This window comes from Typopeltis vanoorti, chromosome 9 (genome assembly GCF_054136105.1).
Source record: "Typopeltis vanoorti isolate ZY-2024b chromosome 9, IOZ_Tvanoo_1.0, whole genome shotgun sequence".
NCBI classification, from domain to species: Eukaryota; Metazoa; Arthropoda; class Arachnida; order Uropygi; family Thelyphonidae; genus Typopeltis; species Typopeltis vanoorti.
This window is the reverse complement of record NC_143557.1, coordinates 129,010,774-129,027,522: the sequence shown is the minus strand read 5'-3', so window position 1 is coordinate 129,027,522 and position 16,749 is coordinate 129,010,774. Positions and strand designations below refer to the sequence as shown.

Sequence of the window (16,749 nt, the reverse complement as noted above, 5' to 3'; positions counted from 1 at the left end):
AGAAAATAAATATCAAGAAGCTGGCAAAATATTTTGGAGGTTGTTGAAGAAGCTTAGAAATGGAGGAAAGAGTGCTGTAAAAGGAGTTAGAGATGATAAATGCGACATTAAAATGGAAGAAAAAGATATCCATGAAGTATGGAGTAATTACTTCGAAAAATTGCTAAATGAAACAATCAGTGATAGCACAGTGGTAAAAAACACTCAACAGGCATACAGTCAGGAATACATATCCATACTTGAAGTAGAAAAAGCCATCAAAGGCTTGAAATGTGGAAAGGCAGCAGGAGTAGATGATATTCGACCAGAAATGCTGAAGTATGGTGGTATAAAAGACTTACAGTGGCTGCACTGCACAGTTCAGAAAGCTTGGACAGATGGACGAATTCCCAATGATTGGAGTAGAGCTCTCAAAGCACCCATATATAAAAATGGAAATAAAACACTGAATGTGAGAATTACAGAGGTATTTCCTTACTGAATGTTCCTGGTACGGTTTATGCAAGTATACTTGAGAAACGGTTGAGAAGAATTGTGGAAGAAAAGCTTGGTGAAGAACAAGCTGGATTCAGGTCAAATAGAGGCTGTCAGGATCAGATCTTCACTTTATGACAAATAGTCGAGAAAGCATGGGAATATAACAGAGATCTGTATTTAAGTTTTGTCGATTTGGAAAAGGCATATGACAAGGTGGCAAGAGAGAAGCTATTCAATACGCTACAGTTATATGGTGTCAATGGGCATTATATCAAGCAATACTTAGTGTTTATTTGAGTTGTAAGTCAGCAGTTAGAATTGAAGGAAGTACAGGAGGATGGTTTAATGTTAAATCTAGTGTGAGACAAGGATGTACATTATCCCCTCTGTTATTCATTATCTATATGGATCACGTTATGAAGGAAAGTGATATTAAACATGATATCAAAATTGGAGATGTTAATGCCAGCTCTTTGCTTTATGCAGATGATGTTATAATTCTAAATAAATCTGCTACAAGTCTGCAAGATTCTCTGACTAAATTGAATAGCTGTTGTAATAGATATGGTATGAAGGTCAGCAATAAAAATACAAAGACAATGAAAAAACGCAGAATCATTGAAAATCTCAACTGTGTTGTGAATGGAGAACCTGTGGAACAAGTGAAACATTTCAGCTACTTAGGCACGATTTTTACTGAAAATGGTAAATTAAATATAGAACTAGACAACAGAATCAGCAAAGCTGGTATGGTAGGAAGTCAATTGAATAAATTCATATGGAATAAGAGAGAAATTAGTCGGAACACTAAATTAGCTGTATACAAGACAGTGTTCAAAACAGTTTTAACTTATGGATCTGAGAGCTCGGTCAGAAGTAAAACACTTGACCAAAGACTAGAGACCGCAGATATGAGAGTCCTGAGAAAGATTATAGGTGGGAACAGATGGCATCAATGGCAATATCATATTAAAAACGAGGATATTAGGAAAGAACTTGACATTGTCAGCATCCAGGAATGCATTAGCAGAGCTAATCTCAGGTAGTATGGTCACTTAAATAGAATTGGGAGAGGAAAGATTAGCAAAACAAGTGTTCTCTGCCAGGTTGGCAGCAAAACGACCCAGAGGAAGATCAAGATATAGGTGGATTGATACGGTACAAAGTGCCTTAGACGATAGAAATATAAAATCTGATAATGATAATATTAGAGTCTTGACAAGTGATTTGGAGGAAAATTGTAGATAGGAAGTTAGTAATGATGTAATTTTTTTCATGTTGTACTATCATATCCAGTACACCCCTTGAGGGTACATGGCAGGAATTTGATGACGATGATCTTTAATTTCTTCAAAACCTCTGATATGTATTCTTATATATCCTATAAGAAAAAGAACAAATTATTACAATTGGATGAAACATGGGGATTAAAGGGTTTTAAGATATGTTCTTTCTTGTGGTTATATCAGTTGCTTTAATATCATTTTTGTTATAGGTGTTTAACAGAACTTTTCACTCCCCCATAGGTCTGAGATGGGTTATTACAAATAAAATATTTCATAAACATTTTTTTTGTGTGTCTCTGTTAAGCCACTTCCTGAGTTAGCTGATTTTCAGCATAGACAAGTAGGATAATTTCTCTCAGAAGAAACTCTGGTTTTTAATTGACTGTGGAAGTCAGATTATATATATACATAAAGCAACGGTTAAGAACACAAGATGTTACAGATATATGCCATATTCTCACCACTACTCAGCTAGCATGCTAACAAAATGATATTCTGCTACTACTGGTGACAGTGAAAAATGAGATGAAAACTGACCAGCTACCAATCAGTGTCACTTAGACCTTTTGAAAATACAATTAGAAGAAAAAGATATTTATAGTGATAGGACGTTTGTCAATGTATTGTTTCGTTGTTGTTTTTTTCAATCCAGAAAATGGCTTTCATATGTCAATATTGAATATACCAAAATAATCAGTTTACTGATACAAAAAGGAAAGCCAAATTATTCATTATACAGATAGCACTGCCATTACTTAAATTTATCACTATAGAATCACATGTACCACAGTAAAATTAAATTATAATATCAATTATACAAATTTAATTTTTATTGTGGTACACGAGTGATTCTACCATTATGGATTCTCTACAGGGTCTCATTATACAAGGGTGTGCTAAAAAGTTGTGAGAATCACCATGAAGGAATTTAGGTAGAACCACGTAACATGCACATTATTTTATATATTCCACATGAAGTTCTATACATTTGTTACAACACTGCTGCATCATTTGCAATCCTCTGAGAAAAAAGTCTTTCCCTTGTTGCACTAACCAGTCCTCAGCTGCAGATGACTTCATTTGTAGTAAATTTTGTTCCTTTCAAGTGTTTTTTTTAATTTGGGAATAGGAAATAGTCAGATGGAGTCTGGCAAACAGGTTTGTGAGGCAGACATCAAAAGCCCAAGTTGTGTATTGTCTGTTGGATTTCATGAGCAGTGTGAGCAGGTGCACTGTCCTGCTAAATCAACATACCTCTGCTCAGTTTCCTGCAGCACTTTTCCTTCAGAGCTGTTGAATTAACTGCTGCTGCTGCTGCTGTAACAGTTTCACCTTTTCTGAGGACCTTGGTAAGAATTACACCATCCATATCCCAAAATGGCAAGAACCTTCCATGCTGACTTTTGGGTTTGGAACTTCTTTCCCATGGAGAACCCTTGTGTTTCTGCTCCACTGACTGTTGTTTGGTCTCCAGTTCATAGTGATGAAGCCATGGTTCATCAACAATCACAATACAAGCCAAAAATTTGCACCTGATTTCTCAAAATGACTCAAAACCCTTGAGATGGCAGCACACATTCTCTCTTTTGGTCAGCATTCAAACATTTGGGAACCCACTTCGTGAGAACTTCTGTAAGTTCAGATGTTGGTGGATAACAACCCCAACTCATTCCTTGGATATCCCCAGAGTCTTTGTAAAGTTTTTGACTGGTATTCATCTGTCATCAAATATCACAGCATTCACTGTATCATGTTGTCAGGTGTGATCACTGTGAAAGGTCTTCCTGACCTGGGGGCATCTGTTGTCTCGGGATGCCCAGTTTTAAACTTGGCCACCCATCTAGCAACTGCTGGATATGTTGGGGCACAGTCCCCTAAAATCTCACACAAAGTTTGGCGAATCTCAGTTGCAGACTTTTCTTGTAACATGAAAAACTTGATGGCCCACACCTTTGTGTCTTTGAATTTCTTCAAAACCTCTGACATGCTTCTTATACAGGGTGTTCGGGATAAATTTGACAGTTTCGTAAGGAAAAAGAAAATCTTCTTTGTATCTATTAAATTTAATGAATTGACAAAAAAACATTACAGGCAGAGTTAATTACAATACTATCAACAAGATTTACTCAAAATAACCACCATTAGCATCGATCACAGCTTCAATTCTGCTTCGGAACCTCGAACAAGCTGATGCTACAGTCTCCCTGGGAAGGGCCGCAAAAACTGTTTTAATTTTATCCATTAACTGGGCTTTTGTATTACTGGAAGTGCGATTGGTGTCTTTTTCAACTGCGCCCCATACAAAATAATCCATGGGGTTAAGTCTGGGGAGTTTGGAGGCCAAACATTTGGACTGGTGAAGTCGTAGAAATTTTCAGACAACCATTTTTGACTTTTCCCAGAGGTGTGGCAAGGGGCCGAATCCTGCTGCCATACATACGGCCTACCATTGGCTACCCTTGTTATCCAGGGCTTGACTACAGTTAGCAACTCCACGAACAAAGCCCGAATTCCAATGCCAGGGTTCTTCAACACCTGTTCCTGCAGATTTGCGAGGAATTCTGCTGTACGAACGCAATCAGATCGTCTGCTAGGGATCTTTCTTCTTGCTACATCCTCGTAGTCACCATTGCAAGTCTCTAGTTCATGCCTGATTGTTTTTACTGTATTCAGGGAGCATTGGGCAGCAGTCGTAATATCCTTATTTTGATGGTGGGCACGAATCATCATGATACAAGTTATTCTCTTCCATGATTCAGGTGGGTTCCAGCTATCCATCCTTTCTGACATCTTGTATATGAATGAAGAAGGGTCCAAACTTTTAAATGAAGAGAAGTGTGTGTTAATACATGTAACTTACGGAAAAATATAATTAATTATAAATATGTCAAATTTATCCCGAACACCCTGTATATCCTAAAAGAAAAAAAAAACAAATTACTACAATTTGATGAAACAATGGGGTTAAAGGGTTTTAAGATATGTTCTTTCTTGTGGTTACATCAGTTGCTTTAATATCATTTTTGTTCTAGGTGTTTATCAAAACATTCCCCCCCCCCTTGTACAAGAAATTACTTAAATTTAAAACAAACTGCTAATGCAATTTTTACAGACCTGTGAAAGGGTTAACTCATCTTCCAAAGCTGTACGTCGACTGTTCAGAGTATCTAACTGCTGCTGCAATTGTTCTAATTGATTTTGAAGGTCTTGATTTGATTGTTTCAGTTCTGTATATCTAGTAATAAAAAAAGCTTATTCATAATTATTTCAAATATAACTTCATATATTTAGCAATAAAAATACTGTACTCATAATTACTTCCAATTATAGTAATAAAAATAATTCAAATAATCACTCTGACTTTTTTTCATTATCTCTTTCTGAAGCATGATTTTCAGCAGTCCAACCATCCAACACAATGGTCATTCTTGTGGTGAGGTATTTTGAATGTTCATAACTCAAACCAGCTTTATTCTCGAGCTGGTATGGATGAAAGATATCTGCTGTTAGGTAATAACCTAATAAAAATCATCCATCTACCTACCAGAATACCAGATAATTCTCATCCTACCAAAAGCTTTAATACTTTAAGTGACAATGTCAATGTCATGGAAGTGTCAATCTTCCAACACCCAGTTTGCCTCAGTCTAGTGTCCTTTAGAATCACAATAGTGTCAAACAGGATGATCTCCATGACTTCTACCCTTCCTTTACACAATCAGATGTATTTCTTGTTGTTGTTATTTTCTGTTCTTCTAATTCAAATACTGGATCCCCATGAAATGCAGATGACCAAATCTGTGTACAGTAGTCAACAACTTGTGGCTGAATCATAGTCTTATAAAGAGGGACAATAACCACCGTATCTTTACTTGTCAAAATGTTCTTCAGCATCCAAGTAATCCTCTGAGCTATTTTGCCGACTGAATTTCAAATCTGTATCCACTATCATCCCCAATTACCAAGCCTCATCAATTGTCTGTAAATGTTCATAACTCAAATGAATGTTCATAACTCAAACTAGTACCATCAACATGATACGAAATTAAAGATGTCAAGAAATTATATTCTTGGTTTAATCCTTTATCCAAGTGTAAGCAAACAAAGTTTGCAGGTGAAGTTACTTCATGACTGGGTAATGCATATATAGAGACTAATGATTTCAAATCACTTGCCTTAGTATTCCATAATGCAAAGCACATATGTGCTGTGTATAATGTATAAGGTTAAACTCAGACCCACTACCCAGACTGGTTTTGACCTTTATTGAGGTCGCATCAGTGAAAGCCAAAAGTGATACCAAGGTTGAAGTAATGAAGAAGTCATATTTCCATATACAAGTAGCCATAAGGTGTCACACCTTATTATTAAAATACTCTGGATTAGAGACAGATGTTGAAAGCTTTTCCAGTTGGTTATACTATAAATTAAAGATGACAAGAAATTATATTCTAGGTTTAATCATCGATAAAGGATTAAACCAAGAATATAATTTCTTGACATCTTTAATTTATAGTATTACCAAGTGGAAAAGCTTTCAACATGATATGAAATATGTAATCTTTTCATCCCAAAGTGCATTACTTTACATTTTACAACATTGAATTGATACCCAATGTCCTTTGCCCACACTGCCAATTCATTTAAATCATCCCATAAGATATCTATATCACCTTTATCAACTATTGCCCTCCCTAGTTTTGGATCATCAGCAAACAACTGAATATCCACCTTCAAATCGTCTGCACGTTTTTCAAATATTATATGTGTCAAAGAAGCATTCTTATACTGTTTTGTTCCAATGCGCATGCTCCAGGTGCTCATAGGGAATGTCAGAGTGCGATTAGAGTTGTTCATTTGTTCAGCTATCAAGGTTGTGTCACTGCTGCTCGCCAAATTACTAGATATGCATTGATTTTTTAATGATACTTGTAACATAATGATTAGAAATATATACACGTTTGCACAAGAATAATGTTTAATTTGCCAAATATTTTGGTCTGAATATTTGAATATTACAGACCATCTTCAGTGGCTACATAGGAATAGTTTTCAAAAACGAAGGGGAATACGAACAATTGATCATTCACACATAAACCAAGCCGCGTGATGTCATATCGCTAAGTATTAGAAGAGTAAACATTTTTAAAGTCATAATTAACACGTTCGCTGCCACGCTACTTTGGCATGGTCTGTTCCCCTACGCCGAGCAGTTTTACTTCTTCAAGGTCAGTACGATAATCTCGTTACCGGAGGTAAACGTCCTACGAGTATACTCGTAGTTGGCTTGTACAGAGCATATACGGTCTATGAGAATACACAGTTTTGATGCTAGCCCCACAAGCCAAGGATTTTCACTTTTTCAAGGTCACTACAATAATCTCGTTCCCGGCGGTAAGCGTCATACGAGTATACTCGTAGCTGGCTTGTGAAGCAGGTTTACCCACTACGAGTATACTCGTAGTTGGCAGCGAACGTGTTAAAGATATTAATTCAGAAATTCGTATAATAATCTTAAATAACATTAGACTAATATAGGAAATTTACAAAAAAAAATTAATGTGTTATCCTGATTAAACTTTCCCAAATTTTTGATATAGATATACAGTCATTACGATTCAAGTTAGGACGTTGAAGTAAGGCCTCCACACTTTCCAATTTAAATAAACGTTCAAATTTGTAGCGACATCTGTGTAGGAGGAGAGTCTTGGACCAAAGGATGTTGTGGCTTGTTTCTAATCCATGCTGAGCTAATCCAGATTTCTCAGGTTTGTTGTGTTGAATTGATGACTGATGCTCTTGAATTCTTATTTCTATAGAACGTCCAGTTTATCCAAAGTAGGAAAGATTACAATTACAAGGAACTTGATACACAGCAGGTACAAGGTTGAGCGTTTATCTTTAGATGAAGGAAAATGGATGGATAATTTCTTAATAGGTGTATATAAGTGGCTGTTAAATCATATTTCTTCAGAATTCTTGAAATTGGTTCTGAAATCCCAGAAATGTAAGGAATTGGAACTCGACGTATTGAATCTTTGTTGTTCTGTGTTGGATTGTAAGAATCGAAAAGATGTTGTGTACTCTTTTCGGAGAAGCCATTTAGTTTCATGTGATGTTTGATAGTCGAAAGTTCTTTCTGTAATAAAGGAGAAGTTGAACAGTTAGTTTTGGCTCGTCGGATTAAACATTTTATGATTCCTGTTTTTTGACAAGGATGATGAGCAGATTCTTTGAGAATATAACGACCTGTGAAAGTTGGTTTTCTGTAAACTGTTGTTGTAAGAATACCAGAAGGTGAACGGATGAGAAAGACGTCTAAAAAAGATAACTTGTTGTCTTTTTCAATCTCCATGGCAAACTTTATACAAGGATGTAAGGAATTGTAGATCTGTAGGTTGTAGAGTGATGTTTTTCAATTTATTTAAGAAATCAGAAGAGTTTATAAATCCCTTACCTATCCTTTTGGGTTAGATATATAGACAACATCTTTGCTGTATGGTCTCACAACACAGGAGTCTCTGTTGTGAGGCCATACAGCAAAGATGTTGTCTATATATCTAACCCAAAAGGATGGGTAAGAGATTTATAAACTCTTAAATTTATAAACTCTTCTTAAATTTCTTAAATAAACAGATCTTATGGTTATCTTTGATATAGAATCTTTATATATGAATGTACCTCTCAAAGAGACTTTAGAATTACTTGCCGACATCTTCCCACAAGATATTATAAAGTTATTTGATTTCGTAATGCACTCTGATATTTCTTATGTCAAAACAAATTTTACAACCAAGTGGAAGGAACAGCCATGGGAAGTCCACTCACTCCTACTCTTGCCAACTTTTATTTAGAACATCTAGAAGAAGTCCTGTTCTCATCTATATTCTCTCACCCATCCTTTTGGGTTAGATATATAGATGACATCTTTGCTGTATGGCCTCACAACAGAGACTCCTTACCTTCCTTTTTAAGCAGTATCAATTCCTTAGATCCTCGTATAAAGTTTACCAAGGGGATTGAAAAAGACAAGTTATCTTTTTTAGACGTCCTTCTCATCCGTTCTCCTTCTGGTATTCTTACAACAACAGTTTACAGAAAACCAACTTTCACAGGTCGTTATATTCTCAAAGAATCTGCTCATCATCCTTGTCAAAAAACAGGAATCATAAAATGTTTAATCCGACGAGTCAAAACTAACTGTTCAACTTCTCCTTTATTACAGAAAGAACTTTCGACTATCAAACATCACATGAAACTAAATGGCTTCTCCGAAAAGATATACAACATCTTTTCGATTCTTACAATCCAACACAGAACAACAAAGATTCAATACGTCGAGTTCCAATTCCTTACATTTCTGGGATTTCAGAACCAATTTCAAGAATTCTGAAGAAATATGATTTAACAGCCACTTATACACCTATTAAGAAATTATCCACCCATTTTCCTTCATCTAAAGATAAACGCTCAACCTTGTCTCTACCTGCTGTGTATCAAGTTCCTTGTAATTGTAATCTTTCCTACTTTGGATAAACTGGACGTTCTATAGAAATAAGAATTCAAGAGCATCAGTCATCAATTTAACACAACAAACCTGAGAAATCTGGATTAGCTCAGCATGGATTAGAAACAAGCCACAACATCCTTTGGTCCAAGACTCTCCTCCTACACAGATGTCGCTACAAATTTGAACGTTTATTTAAATTGAAAAGTGTGGAGGCCTTTTCTTGCTTTTTTTTCCACCAGAGGTCAGGCCAATAGTTTTAACATTTGACCAAATCAATGTAACTTTAGCATACCATGTAAATTGTAGTGCAGCTTGTTTCTTTGTATATATATGTATACTCCACATGATGACAATGAAGGTAGAAATGTAAAGTGATTATTTTGGTTTATACTAAACTGATGTTTTACACTAACACGGTAATTGTTTCCATAATTTTTATGATGAATTCTGATCAACATATAATCATGAAAGAAAAGCACTAATGACATTCATTCCATGTAGTTTCTTATGGCTGTCTAAGTTCCCTCCAAAGTTTGTCATATTCATCAGCTTTGTAGTTCTACACATATACCCTTTCTTGATTGAAATTTCCACATGTGGAGCAACCTCCTAGGTCACTTTCCCAAATCACAGGTAGAGTTACTGCTGTAGTTATAGATAGATCTTCTGATGCTATTACCAGATCTAACACTCTCAAACCCCTGGTCCCTTCCATTACATGCAGTTTCAGATAATTATCCCTTAGTAACTATATAAATTCCATTTCCATTTTGCCATCTGCCCTCTCCCCCTTCCAATCTATATCATCACCACAGTTGAAGTTTCCCCGTGATAACTGCTCAGCTTGCACTTATTGTGCTAATCTGCTGATGCATGTCTCCACATTTTCTTCTGAATCCCCAGGTCTATAGCAGCAACCATACAATATATTTTGTCCTATTGGTCTCCATCTCACACCAGAGAGCTTCAAATGAACATTTTCATCAGATCTACAATCATCCTAACTTCTATTTTTGTTGACTGAAGCTCCTTGGCTTTAATAATACTCCTCCATCTGACCTATTTCCTCTCTGAAAATACAATATTCATTACATTACATCCCTGTAACTACATCATTCTCTGACAACCAGGTCTCATTGATGGCAATAATATTTGGCCAAGTCGAGCTGACAAATGCCATAAACTCCTCTCCTATAAAGAAGAGGAGTTTATCAATATCCCCTTGGATCCAAAGTTACCCTATTATAATCTCATTACCTGCCTATTCAGATCTGAAACCTGAGAAACTGAGCTCTTCACAATCATTCCTGCACTCATACTTATATATCCTAGAGGTGGTATCTCTGCAGTCATTCTGCACTCATACTCATTTTTCCCAGGGGTGGCTAGACACATGCTTAATTGCTTACCCCATTAATATCTCTAGCTTCCCTGGTTTTGCACTTCCAGACTCTCACTGTACTTCTGTACAATACACCAAATTGTTTCTCCAGTTGGTCAAGCTCACGTTTTGTCTGGTGAAAGAGTCTGCGTAAACGTGCAATTTCTTTCTTCGATGGCATCATTCACAATATTACTTTCAAGCACTTCTTTCAAACTCTCATTCATATTTCACACACTATCATCCACTGCTTCTGCTACACTCTCCACAATACTTCCACAATTCTGCCTTATATCCATAATATGAGTCACTTCACTCTTTTGCTCCCAACATGACTTACATTTCTTAATGAGTACATTAAGCACATGCTACACCACACTAAATCCTGCACATTGATATCAGTCAACATCAATCTTGGTCATCATTTTTCTTGTACACATTGGTGCCATAAAGTAGAACGTTTTTGAAAGAATATCACATATAATAGTCAAGACTAAACAACAAAGTCAAAAATAAAGAAAATACCACCAATTATATTTAACAATATCACCAATATCTATTAAAAAATAATGACTTATCTGAGCAACACTTGTATGGCAGCCACTACTAATGACGATGCTATGCCCCTTTCCCCGAATGCTAACACCACTGTTAGCATTCAGGAATGTGTGGGAGCTAATCTAAGGTAATGTGATCAATTAAACAGAACAGAAAAGGAAAGATTATAAAAGCAGGTGAATGAAAAAGACAGAGGAAAATTAAGGTCTATGTGGATTGATGGAATTACAAGTGCTTTATAAGACTGCAATATAAGATTGACAATATTGTAGTCCTGGCAGACAACAGACTAAATTGGGATGAAAATGTTTGATAGGAAGTTAGTGATAATGTAAACTTTTCATATATTACCATCATAATATCCTGTCTGCCTCTTGTTGGCACATAACAGGATTTTTTCCTTTAACACGTTCGCTGCCACACCCCTCAGGCATAGTTTGTTACCGCAAGCCAAGCAATTTCACTTCTTCAACGTCAGTACGAGTAATCTCATTGCCGGCGGTAATCGATATACGAATATATATTCGTAGTTGGCTTGTGAGGCTCATATACCAATTACGAGTATACGCACTTTCGCTGCTACGCTCTGCACACCAAGCACTTTCACTTCTTCAAGGGCAGCCTGCAACGATTAATCTCGTTGCTGGCGGTAAGCGTCATGCGAGTATATTCGTAGTTGGCTTGTGAGGCTCATATACCAACTATGAGTATACTTGTAGTTGGCAGCGAACATGTTAATATTACATGGTGATAAGTATTCATTCTGATAAATTATGGAGACAACCATGTTAAGCATAATTACTTTAAATTCCCGATATTTTGACCTTCATATTAAAATTATCAGAGACAAGCTACATTAAATTTATGTGCAAGTTGATATGATTCGATCAACCTTTATTCTAGTGACCTGACCTCTAGTGAAAAAAAAATGTACGGAATGACTACATGCTATCTCGTACATTAAAGGAATATCAGATAAAATAAACAGAATACCACAGTAATACAAAATTAATACTACCTTTAAACCTCCCGCAAAATAAAAGAACTTATTCAAATCTTCCAAGGATCCACTCCCACCCCTAGCCCACCATGAAGTATACTGTATTCAGTGCACCTCTGGTTTGCCTTATATAGGTGAAACTGGACGCACAATTCCTATCCAGAAAAAGGAATATAAATGATGTATTAAATTTAATAACTATGGAAATCAGGAATTTCTGATTATGCCAACTCTACATAGAATTGACTGGAAAGACACTTGTTCTCGTAATCGAAATCTGTGCTCATACCAAAAAGTGGTACAAGCACAGATTTAGAGTCCTGTGAAATTTTAATCGACCATCCTAATCTTAACAATAATGATGGTCTAAAAATCCCAAGAATATGGATGGGACATATTCTACCCCCACATAACCTTTTGTTGTAAGAGTTCATTATAAATTATAATTAGGACTGTAGTAATCCAGGATCATAGCCTTAATCTAACACATTTATGTTAAATCATTGATTAGGCCATCACTAATGCTGCATTAAAAGTAATATGAATTTGTTCTCTGAGCATGTTATAAATAAGTAGGATATAGCTTATGATGTAGGTCTCTTTTTTTCCACTAGAGGTCAGGTCAATAGAATAATTGTTAATCAAATCATTGTCATTTTGGCATACTGTTTGAAATTTAACTTAGCTTGTCTCTGTATACATATATATGTGTGTGTACTCCAGATGATGACCTTAATATGAAAGTCTAAATGTTGGAAAATGAAATAATTATTCTTAAGATGGTTATATTCTCCATATGAAGATCAGGAATTTGATGCTAATGATACACATACACACTGGGAATGATTGGAATTACAAAGAAAGTAATATTTTTTTGAAGAAGAAGAAATCTAAGTTTCTGGGAATATGCAGGGAAAGAGAATCATTCTGCCTTTATATGACTTCAGCTGAAAAGCCATTTATGTGCAACATGACAAGCAACTAAAAAAACATTCAAATAATGGTCTATTTTTTGAACAATGTCAAGTTTCCTGGATTCTAATATTGCAGTTTTGTACTTTGGCTATTCTTCAAGAGAAGAACATTCACACCATTTAGTTTTCTTTATTCGCATTTAGTTTATTTTGGAACGCCTTCTAATCTAAGCATGTTATAAAGATTTCTCTCTCCCTCTCTTTGTGTAATAATAATAATAAAATCAGATTTCAGTTTAGGAAGAAATGCCTGCAGGATTAAAATAGAGATATTACAATTACAGTAAACTTATTACTGAAAGCCTGTAAAGACCAAGAATAATTTGGTTTAGCAGCAGGTCTGGCATTTAATTTTCAGAACAGAATCCATGGGGTTTTTCATGGTATTTTTCAGCAGTTCATTATGATGAGCTCATGATGTTTGCTACAATAAGATTGGGCTGTATCTATTATTCATATTATGCAAAACTATAATAATCTTATAGTCAAGAATGCCCCCAATTTGGGAGGAACCATTAGGAGTTTAGGCCTAATCTCAGTTGACATGCTTCATCTTCAAATTAAATTAAGATGCCAGGAATTTATATTCTTGGTTTAATCCTTCATCCAAGTGTAAGCAAACAATGTCATCATCATCATCAAATTCCTGACATGTACCCTCAAGGGGTGTACAGGATATGATAGTGCTACATGAAAAATTTACATCATTACTAACTTCCTATCTACAATTTTCCTCCAAATCAGTCTGTTACTTGTCAAGACTCCAACATTATCAGATCTTATATTTCTATCGTCTAAGGCACTTTGTACCATATCAATCCACCTATATCTTGGTCTTCCTCTGGGTCGTTTTCCTGCTAACCTGGTAGAGAACACTTGTTTTGCTAATCTTTCCTGGCCCATTCTGTTTAAGTGACCATACCACCTGAGATTAGCTCTGCTAATGCATACAAAAGACAAAAGTGATGAAAATAGGGAGGAACAGAACTACCATCTCAGCCACCCTAAACAGAGAACAAATAGAACAAGTAGACAACTTTATAATTTGGATCAAAACTAACAGAAACAATAGATGAACTCAAAACAATCAAACACAGAATAGCAATAGGATGGACCACCATGGGAAAATTACAGAAAATCTGGAAAACAAACAAGATATCTAAGCAAGCCAAAATCAAATTATATGAAGCAATAATTATACCAACAGTCATCTATGGAGCAGAAGCGTGGACAGTTAAAAAAAGAGAGGAGAAAAAACTGCTGGCATTTGAAATGAAATACTTAAGAAAAATAAATTGAACAAGTTGGATAGAAAAGAAAACAAACATCACAGTCAGACAAGAACTATTGTATAAAAAGACAATAATAGAAAAAATTAGAAAACAACAACTGAGATGGTTTGGACATACTGTATGCATGGACACAGACAGACTTCCTAACGTCCTAATAAATACTTTTCCAACTGAAAAAAGAAGACCTGGAACACCAAGAATTACCTGGCTGAAATTAATAAAGAACATCTTGGGATGCAGAACATATAAGGAACTTTTTCGAACAGCAAGGAATAGAGAAGACTGGAAGATCCTGCTCAAGAGAAGACTCAACCCGTCTTAGACGGAAGAGAAGAAGAAGAAAGAATGCATTCCTGGATGCCGACAATGTCAAGTTCTTTCCTAATAATCCTCGTTTTTAATATGATATTGCCATTAACATCATCTATACAACCCTCTAACCTTTCTCAGGACTCTCATATCTTCAGTATTTAATCTTTGGTCAAGTGTTTTACTTCTGATCCAGCTCTCAGATCCATAAGTTAAAACTGGTTTGAACACTGTCTTGTATACAGCTAATTTAGTGTTCCGACTAATTTCTCTCTTATTCCATATGAATTTATTCAATTGACTTCTTACCATACCAGTTTTATTTACCATCTTCACTAAAAATTGTGCCTAAGTACCTGAATGGTTTACTTGTTCCACAGATTCTCCATTCACAACACAGTTGACATTATCAACAATTTTACCTATTTTCATTGTCTTTGTCTTTTTAATGCTGACCTTCATACCATATCTATTACAACAGTTATTCAATTTAGTCAGGGAATCTGGCAAACTTGTAGCGGATTTATTTAGAAGGATAACATCGTCCACATAAAGCAAAGAGCTGACATTAACACTTCTAATTCTGATATCATGTTTAATACCACTTTCCTTCATAATGTGATCCATATAGATAATGAATAACAGAGGGGATAATGTACATCCTTGTCACACACCAGATTTAACATCAAACCATCTTCCTGTACTTCCTTTAATTCTAACTGCTGACTTACAACTCAAATACAGACTAACTTTGCTTGATATAATGCTCCATTGACTCCATATAACTGTAGAGTATTGAATAGCTTCTGTCTTGGCACAATGTCATATGCCTTTTCCAGGTCGACAAAACTTAAATACAGATCTTTGTTATATTCCCATGCTTTCTCAGGATCAGATCTTCACTTTATTTGTCGTAAAGTGAAGATCTGATCCTGACAGCCTCTATTTGGCCTGAATCCAGCTTGTTCTTCACCAAGCTTTACTTCCACAATTCTTCTCAACTGTTTCTCGAGTATACTTGCATAAATCTTACCAGGAATACTTAGTAGGGAAATACCTCTATAATTCTCACATTCAGTTTTATTTCCCTTTTTATATATGGGTACTATGAGAGCTCTACTCCAATCATCAGGAATTGGTCCCTGTGTCCAGGCTTTCTGAACTGTGCAGTGCAGCCACTGTAAGTCTTTTATACCACCATACTTCAGCATTTCTGGTCGAATATCATCTACTCCTCCTGCCTTTCCACATTTCAAGCGTTTTATGGCTTTTTCTACTTCAAGTTTGGATATGTATTCCTGACTGTATGCCTGTTGAGTGTTTTTTACCACTGTGCTATCACTGCTTATTTCATTTAGCAAGTTTTTCGAAGTAATTACTCCATAATTCGAAATTACTCCATACTTTTTACTCCCAGCACTCTTTGCTCCATTCCTAAGCTTCTTCGACAACCTCCAGAATATTTTGCCACCTTCTTGATATTTATTTTCTATGTTCTTGCCAAAGTCCTCCCATGACTTTTGTTTAGCTAGTTTTACAGTGTTTTGCTTTCTGATAATTGTCTCTGTATTCTGTAAGAGCAAAAGCTGACTTATTTGCCAGCAACTATTGATATGCTTTCTTCTTTTCCTTCACTGCCTCTTTAACTTCTAATGTCCACCATGGAGTTCTGATTTTTCTATCCTTGCAGACTACCTCACCACATGCCTCTCTAGCTGAATCAATCAGGGTTTTCTTCAAGGCTTGCCACTGAATCTCCAAGGTTTGGTTCCTGTTCTCAAATCCTTTCATTTTTTCTTCAATAATCTTTGTGTATTTGTTTAGATTCGTTTGGTCTATAGTTCACATCTGAGAGCTGCTCAACTTTTATTCACTTTAAAACTTTCTTACATGTTATTCTTTTCAATATAATTTTATCCTGCTCAAGACTAAATAGTAATCACTTCGAATTTCAAATCCTCT

At 35.7% G+C, this 16,749-nt stretch overlaps 1 protein-coding gene across 2 annotated transcripts in view; it reads right to left on the bottom strand.

The window, feature by feature from the left end:
- The window catches only part of LOC150103536 (intraflagellar transport protein 74 homolog), a 124,275-nt gene that overhangs the window by 81,307 nt on the left and 26,219 nt on the right, over window positions 1-16,749 (bottom strand). For both annotated transcript variants that reach the window (XR_016548786.1, XM_090397652.1), the window contains exon 4: window positions 4,878-4,998. Coding sequence is in view for 1 of the 2 variants with exons in the window: in XM_090397652.1 (XP_090253778.1) it covers window positions 4,878-4,998 (121 nt within the window). In the remaining variant the exon portion in view is untranslated. The remainder of the gene's footprint in view (window positions 1-4,877; window positions 4,999-16,749) is intronic.